The sequence below is a fragment of the Scyliorhinus canicula genome, chromosome 6, assembly GCF_902713615.1.
Source record: "Scyliorhinus canicula chromosome 6, sScyCan1.1, whole genome shotgun sequence".
Classification (NCBI taxonomy): Eukaryota; Metazoa; Chordata; class Chondrichthyes; order Carcharhiniformes; family Scyliorhinidae; genus Scyliorhinus; species Scyliorhinus canicula.
In genome coordinates, this window is record NC_052151.1 from 59,468,370 (window position 1) to 59,481,732 (window position 13,363).

At 47.0% G+C, this 13,363-nt stretch overlaps 1 protein-coding gene across 2 annotated transcripts in view; it reads left to right on the top strand.

Moving 5' to 3' along the window:
* Window positions 1-13,363, top strand: part of orc3 (origin recognition complex, subunit 3) — a 122,239-nt gene that overhangs the window by 46,538 nt on the left and 62,338 nt on the right. For both annotated transcript variants that reach the window (XM_038799332.1, XM_038799333.1), the window contains 2 exons: window positions 2,186-2,299; window positions 2,425-2,558. In XM_038799332.1, the coding sequence (XP_038655260.1) occupies window positions 2,186-2,299; window positions 2,425-2,558 (248 nt within the window). The remainder of the gene's footprint in view (window positions 1-2,185; window positions 2,300-2,424; window positions 2,559-13,363) is intronic.

A 13,363-nucleotide genomic window follows, 5' to 3' on the forward strand; every position in this document is an offset into this window, starting at 1 on the left:
TTTTTCGACAATATGCTTAATCTGTAATAGGGAAAGTAAAATACATAGCAGATGAGAGTCTTCCGTTTTCAAGGGACTGAGGCTGACAAGTCCCTGGATCTGATGGCCTTCATCCTTCGGACCTCCAAGGAAGGGACTGCACAGATAGTGGATGCATTGGATGTAATCTTCCAAAATTCACTAGATTCAAAAAAGGAGGGAGACAGAAAGCAGTAAACTATTAGCCAGTTCAGCTAAAATCTGCCTTTGGGATAAATACTAGAACCCATCATCAAGGAAAGTAGAGTATTTGGAAAACCGCAAGGCCATCAGACAGAGTCAGTATGGTTTTGTGAAAGGGATATTTTATTTGACAAATATATTCAACTTCTTTGAGAATGATACACAGAGGACGAATAAAGGGGAAGCGGTAGATATAGTATATTTGGAGTTCCAAAAGGCATTTGGCAAGGTGCCCCATAAAAGAGTTACTGCACAAAATAAGTACTTGTGGTTTTGGGGAATGATATATTAGCATGGATAGAGGACTGACTGGTTAACTAACAGGAAACCAAAAGTCAGGATAAATGGGTCATTTTCTGGATGGCTTACTAACTAGTGGAGTGCCACAGGGATCAGTGCTTGAACGTCAACTTTTTATGATCTAATGATAATAATCGCTTATTGTCACAAGTAGGCTTCAGGGAAGTTACTGTGAAAAGTCCCTAGTTGCCACATTCCGGCGGCTGTTCGGGAGGCTGGTACAGGAATTGAACCCACGCAGCTGGCCTTGTTCTGCATTTCAAGCCAGCTGTTTAGCCCACTATGCTAAACCATCTCCTACAGTAATGACTTGGAAGAAGGGACTGAATGTATTATAGCTAAGCTTGCAGATGATGCAAAGATTAGGCATGAAAGCAAGTTGAGAGGAAGGTACAAAAATCATGGCAGGAAGAATAGAAAAGCAGAATATTATTTACATGCAGGATACTGCAGAATGTGATTTGGAAGGGAAATGGAATGTTGGTCTTCATTGCATGGGGAATGGAATGGAAAAGTGGGGAAGCCATGCTGCAACTGTACAGGGCATCGGTTAGATTTGGCCTCCTTACTTCAGGAGGGATACATTTACATTTGAAGTAGTTCAGAGAAGGTTCACTGAGTGATTCCTAGCACAAAGGTTTTTCTTATGCGGACAGGTTGCACAAATTGGACCTATACTCATTGAATTAGGGGACATAGTTTAAAACTATGGGTGGTCTCCCATTTAACACAGAGATGGGGAATTACCCCCCTCAAATTATCGTTATTTCGCTTCCACAGTGGACAGTGGAGGCTGGGTTGTTTACTATTATATTATAAGACCAATTTGAATGCGGGTTACAGGGTTAACGGTAGGGTTCTGAAGAATGTGGAGGAGCAGAGAGATCTCGGAGTTCATGTCCATAGATCTCTGAAAGTTGCCACCCAAGTGGATGGAGTCGTGAAGAAAGTCTATAGTGTGTTAGCATTTATTAACAGGGGGATTGTGTTTAAGAGCCGTGAGGTTATGCTGCAACTGTACAAGACCTTGGTTAGACCACATTTGGAGTATTGTGTGAAGTTCTGGTCACCTCACTATAGGAAAGATGTGGAAGCATTGGGAAGGGTGCAAAGGAGATTTACCAGGATGCTGCCTGGTTTGGAGGGTAGGTCTAATGAGGAAAGGTTGAGGGAGCTAGGGCTTTTCTCATTGAAGCGAAGGAGGATGAGAGGTGACTTAATTGAGGTGTCTAAGATGATCAGAGGGATAGATAGAGTGGACGTTCAGCGACTTTTTCCTCGGGTGGATGTAGCTGTTACAAGGAGGCATAACTATAAGGTTCATGGTGGAAGATATAGGAGGGATGTCAGAGGTAGGTTCTTTACTCAGAAAGTGGTTGGGGCGTGAAACGCACTCCCAGCTGAAGGGCCTGTACTGTGCTGTACTGTTCTATGTTCTATATATTTACGGCTGAGTTAGACCGAGTTCTATTTGACAAGGGAGTCCAAGCTTATGGCCCCCACAATCAGATGAGCCATGATCGCAAGTACCTGTATGGTATTTATTTCTATTTTCTAATTGTCATAATTTAATTTATTTAGTGCATGTACATTGTACCTAGTTATGCATACATTTATGAATAACTCTTTATTAAAAAATGATCTTTCTTTGTACCTTTCACAGTTGGTGCTGACAACTAAATTCCCATTTAAGTTGAATGGAAAAGTGCTTCAGGTTCTGATCAGCATATTCTTGTACCATGACTTTTCTGTAAGGAATTTTGTTAAAGGTTTTCAGGTAAGTTCGAGATGGCATGGCTGAAGAATTTAAAACCTGATCAGATGGCAAAAGTTGAAATTTATGGTTCTTCAATACCTTATATATTTTTCTTCACCTCTCTTATGTCCCCTTGTTTTCTCCAGCTATCTCTGTTAGAGCACTTCTACTCCCAGCCTCTTAGTTGTTTGTGCTCCGCACCAGATGAAGCCAATACCAGGGTACAGAACCTTACCCATGATGACTGTGAACTAATCCGTCAAGTGCCATCTTTTATGGGGTGAGTAAAGGTTTTTCAGCAAAGGCTGTATTTTCTCTCCCTCTCCTGCCAATTTTTCACACACAGCCTGTTTTCCCCACTATCTCTCTTGGCTCACTCAGCACTTCATTCAAGTGGCTATTCATAAATTGGTCTTGGTATCTATTCAACCACAGGTGGCATCACAACTCAACGCTGATTCTGTACTTACCTAATTTTTTAGAAAGTATTTTATTGAAGCATTTATAATTTTAACATTCTAAACGAGCGGTCCAACACACGCAAAACCGCACAATAACATCCTCCCCCCACCCCCCCCCGCTCACCGTCAGTTTTCCTTAAAGAAGTCGACAAACGGCTGCCACCTCCGAGCGAACCCTTGTAATGAACCCCTTAAGGCGAACTGAATCTTCTCTAGCCGAGGTAACCCTGCCATGTCTCTGACCCACACCCCTGACTTCGGATGCTCCGCATTCTGTACTTAAATGATGGTCTCAATTGCAGCACATTTCCAATAGGGGGCAATCTTTAGCCTCGTTATCTGATTTTCTTTTTCCTACCCCATCCTTTTACCCACGCAACGTTCCATCTCTAACGCAGAAGCCATTTAAATGACTGCAGCTGAGATAAGACCATGGATCAAACCCCTCTCTCTGACTCAACTTCTTACTGAATAAACTTAAGCAAAGCGCGTGATGACTGGAGAACTGCAGACAATTCAGTTAAAAAACTTGGAGTAGTTTATTGTTCTGGTATTGAATTCAAATGACATTCCGTTGACTCAATCGGGCGGCATTCGTAGTATTTCATGCACTATTGGCTCCTGTATGACTGCATGTAGCCGGATTAAATCATGAGCTAGCAATACTGATCATAGGAGAAAACCATTCCTAGCTTACTCTATACGTAAGTGTTTCAATATAATTTAAATTAAGATGTGCTGTGCCATCTAAACTAAATGAATGACCAATTAGTCTCTTTTTGGTCCACTGATTAAATCCCTACAGAGCAGAAAGAGGACATTCGGCCCATCGAGTACACCGAGCCTCCGAAAGAGCTTTCTACCTAGTAGGCCCACTCCCCCACCCTGTCGCCATAACTGCACGCATTGCTGATGGCCAATCCACCTCACCTGCACATCTTGGACTGTGGAAGGAAACCGGAGCACCCGGAAAAAACCCACGCAGACACGAGGAGAACGTGCAGACTCCATACAGTCTCCCAAGGCAGGAACCAAACCCAGGCCCCTGGCGCTGTGAGGCAGCCGTATTAACCATTGAGTTGCTCCAGTTTTCAAACTGTAGTCAAAGGGCGGAATTCTCCCCTCCCGCGAAAATCGGGAAGGCCGTCGTGAACTCGGCCGAGTTTCACGACGGCCTCAGAGGCCGCTCCTCTCACCTTATTCACCCCCACCCAGGGGGCTAGGAGCGGCCCTCCGTAACTCTCGGCCGCCGGGCCTTGACACTTGCGTCAAGGCGGCGCACCGAGAATGACGCGGCCGGCGCGCCTAAGTGACATCAGCCGTGCATGCGCAGGTTGGCCGGCTCCAACCCACGCATGCGCGGCTGACGTCACGACGGCTGACGGCTTAAAACCCGCGCATGCACGGTGGCCGTCTTCCCCTCCGCTGCCCCGCAAGACGTGGCGGCTTGATCTTGCAGGGCGGCGGAGGGGAAAGAGTACGTCCCTTTGAGACGCCGGCCCGACGATCGGTGGGCACCGATCGCGGGCCAGTCCCCTCCCGAGCACGGCCGTGGTGCTCACTCCCCTCTCCGTCCCCCACAAGCTTCAAAACAGCTTTTGGCGCCATGTTCATGACGGCAGCGACCAGGTGTGGCTGCTGCCGTCGTGAACCGGTCGCGAACGGCAGGCCGCTCGGCCCATCCGGGTCGGAGAATCGCCGGTCGCCGTGAAAGCCGGCGAGCGGCGATTCTTCCGAGCGGGGGGGTGGGAGAATCAGGGGGGGCGTGTCATTATTCGCCCGGCCCTCCCGCGATTCTCCCACCCAGCGTGGGGAGCGGAGAATTCCGCCCATAATGTTTAGAATTTGTATATTATTTCCCTTCAAGTAAGCTGTATGACAGTTTTAACACTAGTTGGTTTATTTGCAGGTATCGAAGCAATAATTGTGGATGGAGGAAGGTCAAAAATAAAATTTTGCTAGTTTTATGCAGATGCCGATTACTTGAAGCCAAGTCTTAAATATTACATTTACATATTGCGTTACATTTATTTTATTTATCAATACCTAAGGAGGTTTTTTAAAAAAATTTAGAGTACCCAATTATTTTTTCCAATTAAGGGGCAATTTAGCATGGCCAATCCACCTATCCTGCACATCTTTGGGGTTGTGGGGGTGAAACCCACGCAAACACAGGGAGAATGTGCAAACTCCACACGGACAATGACCCAGGGCCGGGATTCGAACCCAGGTCCTCAGCGCCACAGGCAACAATGCTAACCACTGTGCCACCATGCTGCCCTAATACCAAAGGAAGTTACTAATGCTAACTAGAAAATAAGCCTGTTTCATGGTGTTTACACTCTTCCTCAAGTGTTTAAATATAAAGTAAACTGCTAGTATTTATATAGACTTTTTCACAACTTAAGGACTTCCTTCTTTTAAAATATTTTTATTCCGATTTTCATTTTATATAATACAAAATAGTACAAAACAACAAGATGAAGTAAAACCCCTGTACAAACATAAACCCCTGAAAAATAACCTAATTCCCCCCCCCCCCCACCCTTTTTACAGATTATTTTCTATTGGTAAATTACATTTGGCTGGTAGTAGCATTGTTACATTAGCGCAACAAGCGATCTATTCAGAGTGTTTAATGCACAGTATAATGCTAGCTGGGAGTTAACATAGTTCGTTGTCAATACCCAGAGAACATACGTGCAGGTTTGGGAGGTCCTGTTTGCTTTAGGTCCCCGGTGGTCAAGTACCTGACCTCTCTGTGCTACTATTTATGTGTATCTCCCTGGTATTGAAATATTCCAGGGGCATGCAGGTGTGTCTTTCCTTTTGCTCTACTGTGCATCCTTCCTGGGCTGTCCTCCCTTCCCCTATGTCCTTTTGGCCCCTCTGCCCTACTTCTCCTGTGTTCTGGGTAGTGTCTCCATCCCCCCCTTCTTAGCCCCCCCCCCCCCCCCCCCCCCGGCCTCCTCTTTGTCTATTTCCATCCCCCCCCACCTTCCTTCCCTTATTGATTGCTGGTTACGAACAGGTCCTCAAGAAAATTGGTAAATTGCTTTCATGTTTTGTAGAAGTCCTCTTCTGATCCTCTGACGGTGAATTTTATTTTTTCCAATTTGAGGAATTTGGCTAGGGCTTGGGTGGCGCTGATGATCCCCAGCCAAGCAGGATTCTCTGGCGGTTCTCTGGCGGGCAACTAGGGAGGCAAAGGCAAGGGTGTCTGTCCCTCTCCTGTGAAGAGTTCTGGCTGTTCTGATATCCTTAAGACCACCACGTTTGGGCATGGCTCCGCCCTTAACCAAAACCTTGGCATGGCCTCACAAAAGGCGGTCCAGTACTCAACAAGTCTGGGGGCAGCATGGTGGTTAGCATAAATGCTTCACAGCTCCAGGGTCCCAGGTTCGGTTCCCGGCTGGGTCACTGTCTGTGCGGAGTCTGCACGTCCTCCCCGTGTGTGCGTGGGTTTCCTCCGGGTTCTCCGGTTTCCTCCCACAGTCCAAAGATGTGCGGGTTAGGTGGATTGGCCATGCTAAATTGCCCGTAGTGTCCTAAAAAGTAAGGTTAAGGGGGGGGGAGGGTTGTTGGGTTATGGGTATAGGGTGGATACGTGGGTTTGAGTAGGGTTATCATTGCTCGGCACAACATCGAGGGCCGAAGGGCCTGTTCTGTGCTGTACTGTTCTATGTTCTATGACCAGAACATGTGGCCGTGGTTGACCGGGCCGCCCTGGCACCGTTTGCATTTGTCCTCCATCTCCGGGAAGAACCTGCTCATGCATGTTCTTGTCAAGTGCGCCCTGTGCACTACCTTTAGCTGCATTAGGTTCAGCCCTGCGCAAGACGACGTGACTTTTGTCCTGTGTGGTGCCTCGATCCAGAGTCCTCCCCCCTATATCCGTGCCTAGTTTTTCCTCCTATTTTTCCCTTGTCACATCCAGCGGTAACCTTGTTTCTTCCAGTAGTACATGTCAGCACAGTTACTGTCCCCCAGCTTGCCTGCAGTTAGGAGTCTGTCCATGAGGGAGTGTCCTGGTCGTTGGGGGAAACTTTGCTGTCTCCTTACGAAGGAGGTTCCTCAGTTGCATGTATCACAACTCATTCCCTGTTAGGATCTGTAGCTTGTTGGTCAGTTCCCCCAGGGTCGCTATCCTGCCATCTATGTGCAGATCTCCAAATGTCAGTGTCCCCATGTCCTGTTTCCAGCTTTGGAAAGAGGCGTGCAGTGTCGCCGGGGTGAATTTATGGTTCTTACAGATGAGGCCATGGTGGACATTGCTACCAATTCATAGTGTTGCCCTAGTTCGTTCCACGCTCTTGAGCGTGGCCGCTACCACTGTGGTTTTCAAGTATCATAGAGTCATAGAATTTACAGTGCCGAAGGAGGCCATTTGGCCCATCGAGTCTGCACTGGCCCTTGGAAAGAGCACCCTACTTAAGCCCACACCTCCATCTCATCCCCGTAACCCAGTAACCCCACCTAACCTTTTTGGACACTAAGGGTAATTTAGCATGGCCAATCCACCTAACCGGCACACCTTTGGACTGTGGAAGGAAACCGGAGGACACCCACGCAGCCACGGGGAGAACGTGCAGACTCCGCACAGTCAGTGGCCCAAGCTGGGAATCGAACCTGGGACCCTGGAGTTGTGAAGCAACTGTGCTAAGCACTGTGCTACCGTGCTGCCCAAGTATTTGGCTGGGTGAATGGGAGCACAGCCATGGCCAGTGCTCAGAGGGAGGTCCCCATGCAGGAGCTTTTTTTCATTTTTACCCATTCTGTTCCTGGGTACTCCAGGACTTCCTGAAGCACTTAACAGCCAATATAGGATGCGATCTACCCTAATAGTCCCATAACGAGCGCTTCGAGCAACGAGAAATCCATGCTATTGAATGGGACTCCATTACCATTCGGGTGGATTCGGGGAACTCCTGTGAGGCCGCACTCAGTCCTGTTTCCTGCACTGAGGAACTCCGCTTGCTGGAACTCAGTGCAGAAGGAGATGAGGATGCTATTTTTAATGGCATCCACATCTCTCTACCTCCCCGATCCGAACTCGAAAACCCCAACTCACCTGCGTGGGGGTCCTCAGACCCCCCCCACTGGCTGATCCCCGTCGGAACAAATTCTAGCTTGGCAGTGCCAGCCTGACGCCCTGGAGTGTCCCTGGCCAGCTGGCTGTGCCATAGTGCCCAGGTGGCATCAGCAGTGCCAGGGTGCCATCCTGCCCAGAGGGCAAGAACCTAGGGGCCTCAGATCACCTGGAAGACCCCCACAAGTGCCGTTCCAACTTGTCCCTGTTTTTTGGAGTCCAGTACTGAATGGCGCTTGCCCGGGGTCTCTAAGGCAAGAGGGTTAGATCCCATCACCGTGGGTAGGTTGTGGGAGAGCATATTCGAGTGAGCTAGTCAACTGTCTCGCTCTAATATGCAGGTTTGCCAAAAAGTGATCCGACCACATTCATATCGCCACATCCCGGGAGATCTAACGCAATCTCGCGAGGCTTGGCAAGCCGGATGGATCCCATCTCCTAACCGCGTCATGCTGCCCTGCCTTTCGGATGCAACGTGGCCGGTAGATCGCGCCTTTCGTGTGATTATTGTTGTAATGAACCCCAGCATGAATTTGGGCCTGGAACAGGAACGAGGTAATGATAGGGTAATCAGTATTTTAATGATGTTCGTTGAGGAATAAATGTTGGCCAGGACACTCTGAGAAGCTCCCTGCCCATCTTTGAACAGCAGTACTCCAGGATCTTTTAAATCTACCTGAGGCCAGGTCTAAGACAGCACCAGCAATAGAACAGAGCTCCTTTAGTGATGCACTGAGGTGTCAGACTGGATGTGAATGGAGTGCGACTTGAATCCGTGACCTTCTACCTCAGGGCAAAGTGCTGTCACTGAGCCAAGTTGGCATCTGAATGGATATTTTATGTTGTGACTGTCCATTGGTTTCCTTCATTTAGATGATTATTTGAAAAGGAACAGTGTGCAAGGGTGCAGGAAAATAGCACTAAGCCATGATCCTCATTTGGAATGTGGTGCAGACACGATGGGCCAAATGGCCTCTCTGGCATTTCAATTCTGTGATCAATTTACAATGACAGTTCACACACAGTATTTAGACATTTGGAGGTTGTTGATTAACTTAGATATTTATGTGAACAGCTGAACACTTCATTCTTCTGGCTGATGTTGTGTGAAAATATTCACGAATGGACCTTTCTGATAAGCAAGAGAAGCAATTTATTGTTACAGAGCTCTGGGAGAAGAGTCCTCGACCCCGCGGTCTGTGGAAACACCTTTTAGTTCGAGCCAGGGCTTACGCTGGCTTAATATACAGTTTCACAAAGTGGAATTAGTTTGTGTACTCATTTACATACAGCCAATCAATTCCCTGACAATTGAGGGTACTTGACACACTAATGGAAAAGTAAAAACTATCCAACATGCAACTGTCATCATCCCTTATTGACACATTTAGATCACACTTCTCCAATCAATTCCTTAAATATTAGGTTACATTGTTCCAATCAGCTCTTTACATTCATGATTACATATTGGTCATGGTGTCTCAGATAGTGGTGCACATAGAGGGCCTCTTCCTCTTTTGGTTGCTATTTTGACAGTTTGGTCACTCGCTCCTGTGGTTGTGGAGCAAGGGTCAGTTACATATACAGGATACACCTGGTCAGGGGCCACTTATTTTCTCCAAAGTTCGTATTCAGCAGAATTCAATGTGACAATAGTCAAGTATCTCGGCATGTACCACCAAGTCCAAAACTTCACTCCAACAGCTGATATAGGTGTAGAGCAACAACTCCAATTTTGTATTTAGGTGACTGTCAGATATTGTGCTAAGAGTGGCAGAATGTTATCACTGCCACCTTCATTTTGATTCTGTATACACCGCTCGCTGCCTCAGGAAGGCAGACAGCATTGTCAGAGACCCCTCACACCCAGGCTTTGCCTTCTTCCAGCCCCTTCCATCAGGCAGAAGATACAGAAGTCTGAAGACTTGCACATCCAGACATAAGAACAGCTTCTTCCCCACAGCTACTAGGCTCCTCAATGATTCTCCCTTGGACTGACCTGTTTCCTGTAAGAACACTATTCACTACAGTTTAAGGTGGTGCACATGGTGCATATGACTCGTGCGAGAATGAGTGGGTTCTTTCAAGGGGTAGCAGATGAGTGTGAGAGGTGTGGGCGGGGGCCAGCGAATCATGCGCACATGTTTTGGGGTTGTGAAAATTCTGGGCGGGGGTATTCGCAGCCTGAGCCAGGTTAGTGGAGGAGGGAGTGGACCCGGACTCTATGGTGGCGATATTTGGGGTTTCAGAGAAGCCAGAGCTCATGGAGAGGAGGAAGGCCTTCGACTCTCTGATTGCACGGCGACAAATTTTGCTGGAGTGGCGGTTGGCATCGCCACCGGGGGGGTAGCAGCACGGTTGGGTGACCTGTATGACTTCCTGTGGTTAGAGAAGATAAAGTATGAGTTAAGGGGCTCTGCAGGGGAGTTTGAGAAAAGGTGGGGGACGTTTGTGACCGTGTTTGAGGAGCTTTCATCGCGGGGGGGGGGGGGGGGGGGGGGGGGGGTGTGAGTGATGGGGAGGGTGGGGGGATTGAAAAAGGAGAAAAATCTGTACAAACTGTATAGTTGATTGTTGGGAAGAATGTTTCCCGGGTTGTTTGTTTGCTGTAAGCTACTTTAATACAAGTTTGAATAAAATGCATTTTTAAAAAAAAAACACTTCACAATGCCCTATGCTACTCTTGTTTGGCCTTTGTTCCGCACTGTAACCAATCACTGTTTGTTGAGGTACCATTGGTCAATGTACTGTGTTTTTAAAAAAAAATAATTTTTATAAAGATTTTCACAAAATATAAACAACAAAACAATATTAACAAAACAACCATGGTAAAAACCCAAGAACAACACCCACCCAACTACAAAAACAAAAAAACAGCAAACAACAAAAAGGAAAGAGATAACACCCGCCACATCCAACAAACCCATGTACACACTTCTCCCTCCCACCGAACCAAACCCCCCCACCCCATCAAAATTAAAAGGAAGTACAGTCCATGACCTTTGCGGTTAAAAGTTTTCACCAATACCTTTTACACCTTTTGTCCTCTCTGGGGACTGCCATTAACACTCTTTCCCCTTGGTTTCTGTGGCTATTAGCACCCGGATTCCCTGGGTTTCTGTGGCTATGACTCATCTTTCATTCTCACTGCACAGTGTAAATATTTCCCACTTTCTCTGACTTTAGCTTTGACAAAGGGTCATCTGGACTCAAAACATTAGCTCTTTACTCTCCCTACAGATGCTGCCAGATCTGCTGAGATTTTCCAGCATTTTCTTTTTGGTTTCAGTATCCGCAGCAATTTGCTTTTTTTCACCAATACATCTTTGGATGTCATTTCACAATAATCACGGACCACGAGCCTTTAATTTGGCCTTTTCAAAGAAGTTAAAGTGATACCGCCAATAGTTCAGCCAGGATCCAGCTATGGGCATTACTGTTGGCAGCATATGAATATACTTCTGAGGAACACCTGGCACATAGTCTACCTCCTGCATTACCCGGTATATGTCCGAAATCCTCCCTCCTCCAACCCACACCCCCGAGAGCACCCTGTCCCGTACCCCACGTGGGGGCAACAAGGGGAACCCCTCCACCTGCCGCCTGGCAAACGCCCTAACCTACATGTACCGAAACATGTTCCCCGGGGGGAGCCCAAACTTCCCCTCTAACTCCCCAAGCTCGCGAACATCCCTTCCGCAAACAGGTCCCTCAACCTCCTAACCCCTACCCTGTGCCAGCCCAGAAATCTGCCCAATGTACTGTGTTAATTATTCTTTTGTCTACCATGTGTGTACTGTGTCCATTCCCTCGGCCGCAGAACAATACGTTTCACTGTACTTCGGTACATGTGACAAATATCAATCAATCAATTAAATATCAATCAATATTTGTCGGTTGTGCATTGAGTCACTATACATTCATGGTCCGTTCTGGATGATGACAGTTGCACGTTGGTGAGTATTTACTTTTTCATTTGTGTGTCAAGTATCCTCAGTTGCCACGGTTTTTGAGGATTCGGTTTCAGGATTTCTCTGAGCCCCTTGGAAGAACAAAGCCATGGATCATCTGTATTGTGACTTTCGCAAGGTTTTTGTTTGTGACTTCTCTACTGTTTGTGACTTGTATTCTGTTTATCTTTCCAAACTTCAACAGAGTTGAAGTCCAGCAATCAACGGTTAACCGATTGGGTCCAAAAGGGACCTTGAGTGGTAACATTGAGTCCCCCGTTGACGAGGAGGCGTTAATTTTCATTGGGTCGCTGCACTTTCAAGAGGGTGCAGCATTTTGTTGAATGGATGGGGGAAGTGACATGAGGTTGCATGGGCACCAGCGTCGACTCTAAAATTCCACTGACGCATCACATTGCAGTGATCAGATGGACATCAACACGTTGAGTGCAGCTACTTCTGGTCAATACCATTGCTCAGCATGCATAGGCTGTCACTGATATCTGAAGAGCTGACACTTCGTGACTTGTACCTACCATTTTTTTGACCAGGATGATCTGTGTCCTCATTTTGGGGACTACCATCTTCAGGTGGCTGTGGAAAACTAGTGCGCGGACCAGCTTCACTCCGAGATAGGTCAGAATGGGGTCACGCGGCACAGTATCACAATCAGAATGGGGTCACGCGGCACAGTATCACAATCAGAATGGGGTCACCGCCAGGAGGTCAGGGTATCACAATCAGAATGGGGTCACGCGGCACAGTATCACAATCAGAATGGGGTCACGCGGCACAGTATCACAATCAGAATGGGGTCACGTGGCACATATCACAATGGAAGGTCATTTTGCATTCCTTCCATCAAGATGGAATGCAGCAACTGCTGTTTTACGGGAGTTTGACTTGACCTTCCATTTTTGGAAATATTCTTCCATTGTGTTTAGATCCCTGTTCCTGCTCCCTCTCATTAAAGGTAGTTTTCATGGCTTTTCACAGGTACAGATTTGATTAAGTTAGTGTCACTCATAAGGGCATTGAAAGGCTTTAGCATCAGGACTGAGCTCATGACAGTCCATTGTTCAGAACTGAGGCCAACTGTCTTTATCGCCCAAATAGACATGTAGGTACCTATTGCACAGAATTGGCCATAGAAAGAGCAACTGAGACAGAGCTGATCCTTATGAGCATAAACGCCTTTAATTCAGATCATATCATAGGCTGATAACAGCTCTACAAAGGTCTCGGATTTCCTTTCAAATCCAACCTCTTGTCAAACAAACAAAACAAAGAAACAAACAAAGTAAAGTACAAGAAATTAAACTCGGTTGTAGCAACTGTGATGAGGTGCGTCCTTTAGGGATAATTGCCTTTATGAGAAGGCGGGTACCTTCATGCTCTGGTTCTTTCAGTTTTTGAAGGGGGGGGGAGGGGTGGGGGCTACAAGCAGTCCACTTTTGCTAGCGAACACATATCAGTTTAAGTGCTGGGAGGCTACAATAACGTGCTTTAAAATGGAACTCCCTGACTCTCAATGTTCGAGAGAGTGCAGGCAGTGTGAGTGAGTATTTTGCAGCAGACACTTGGG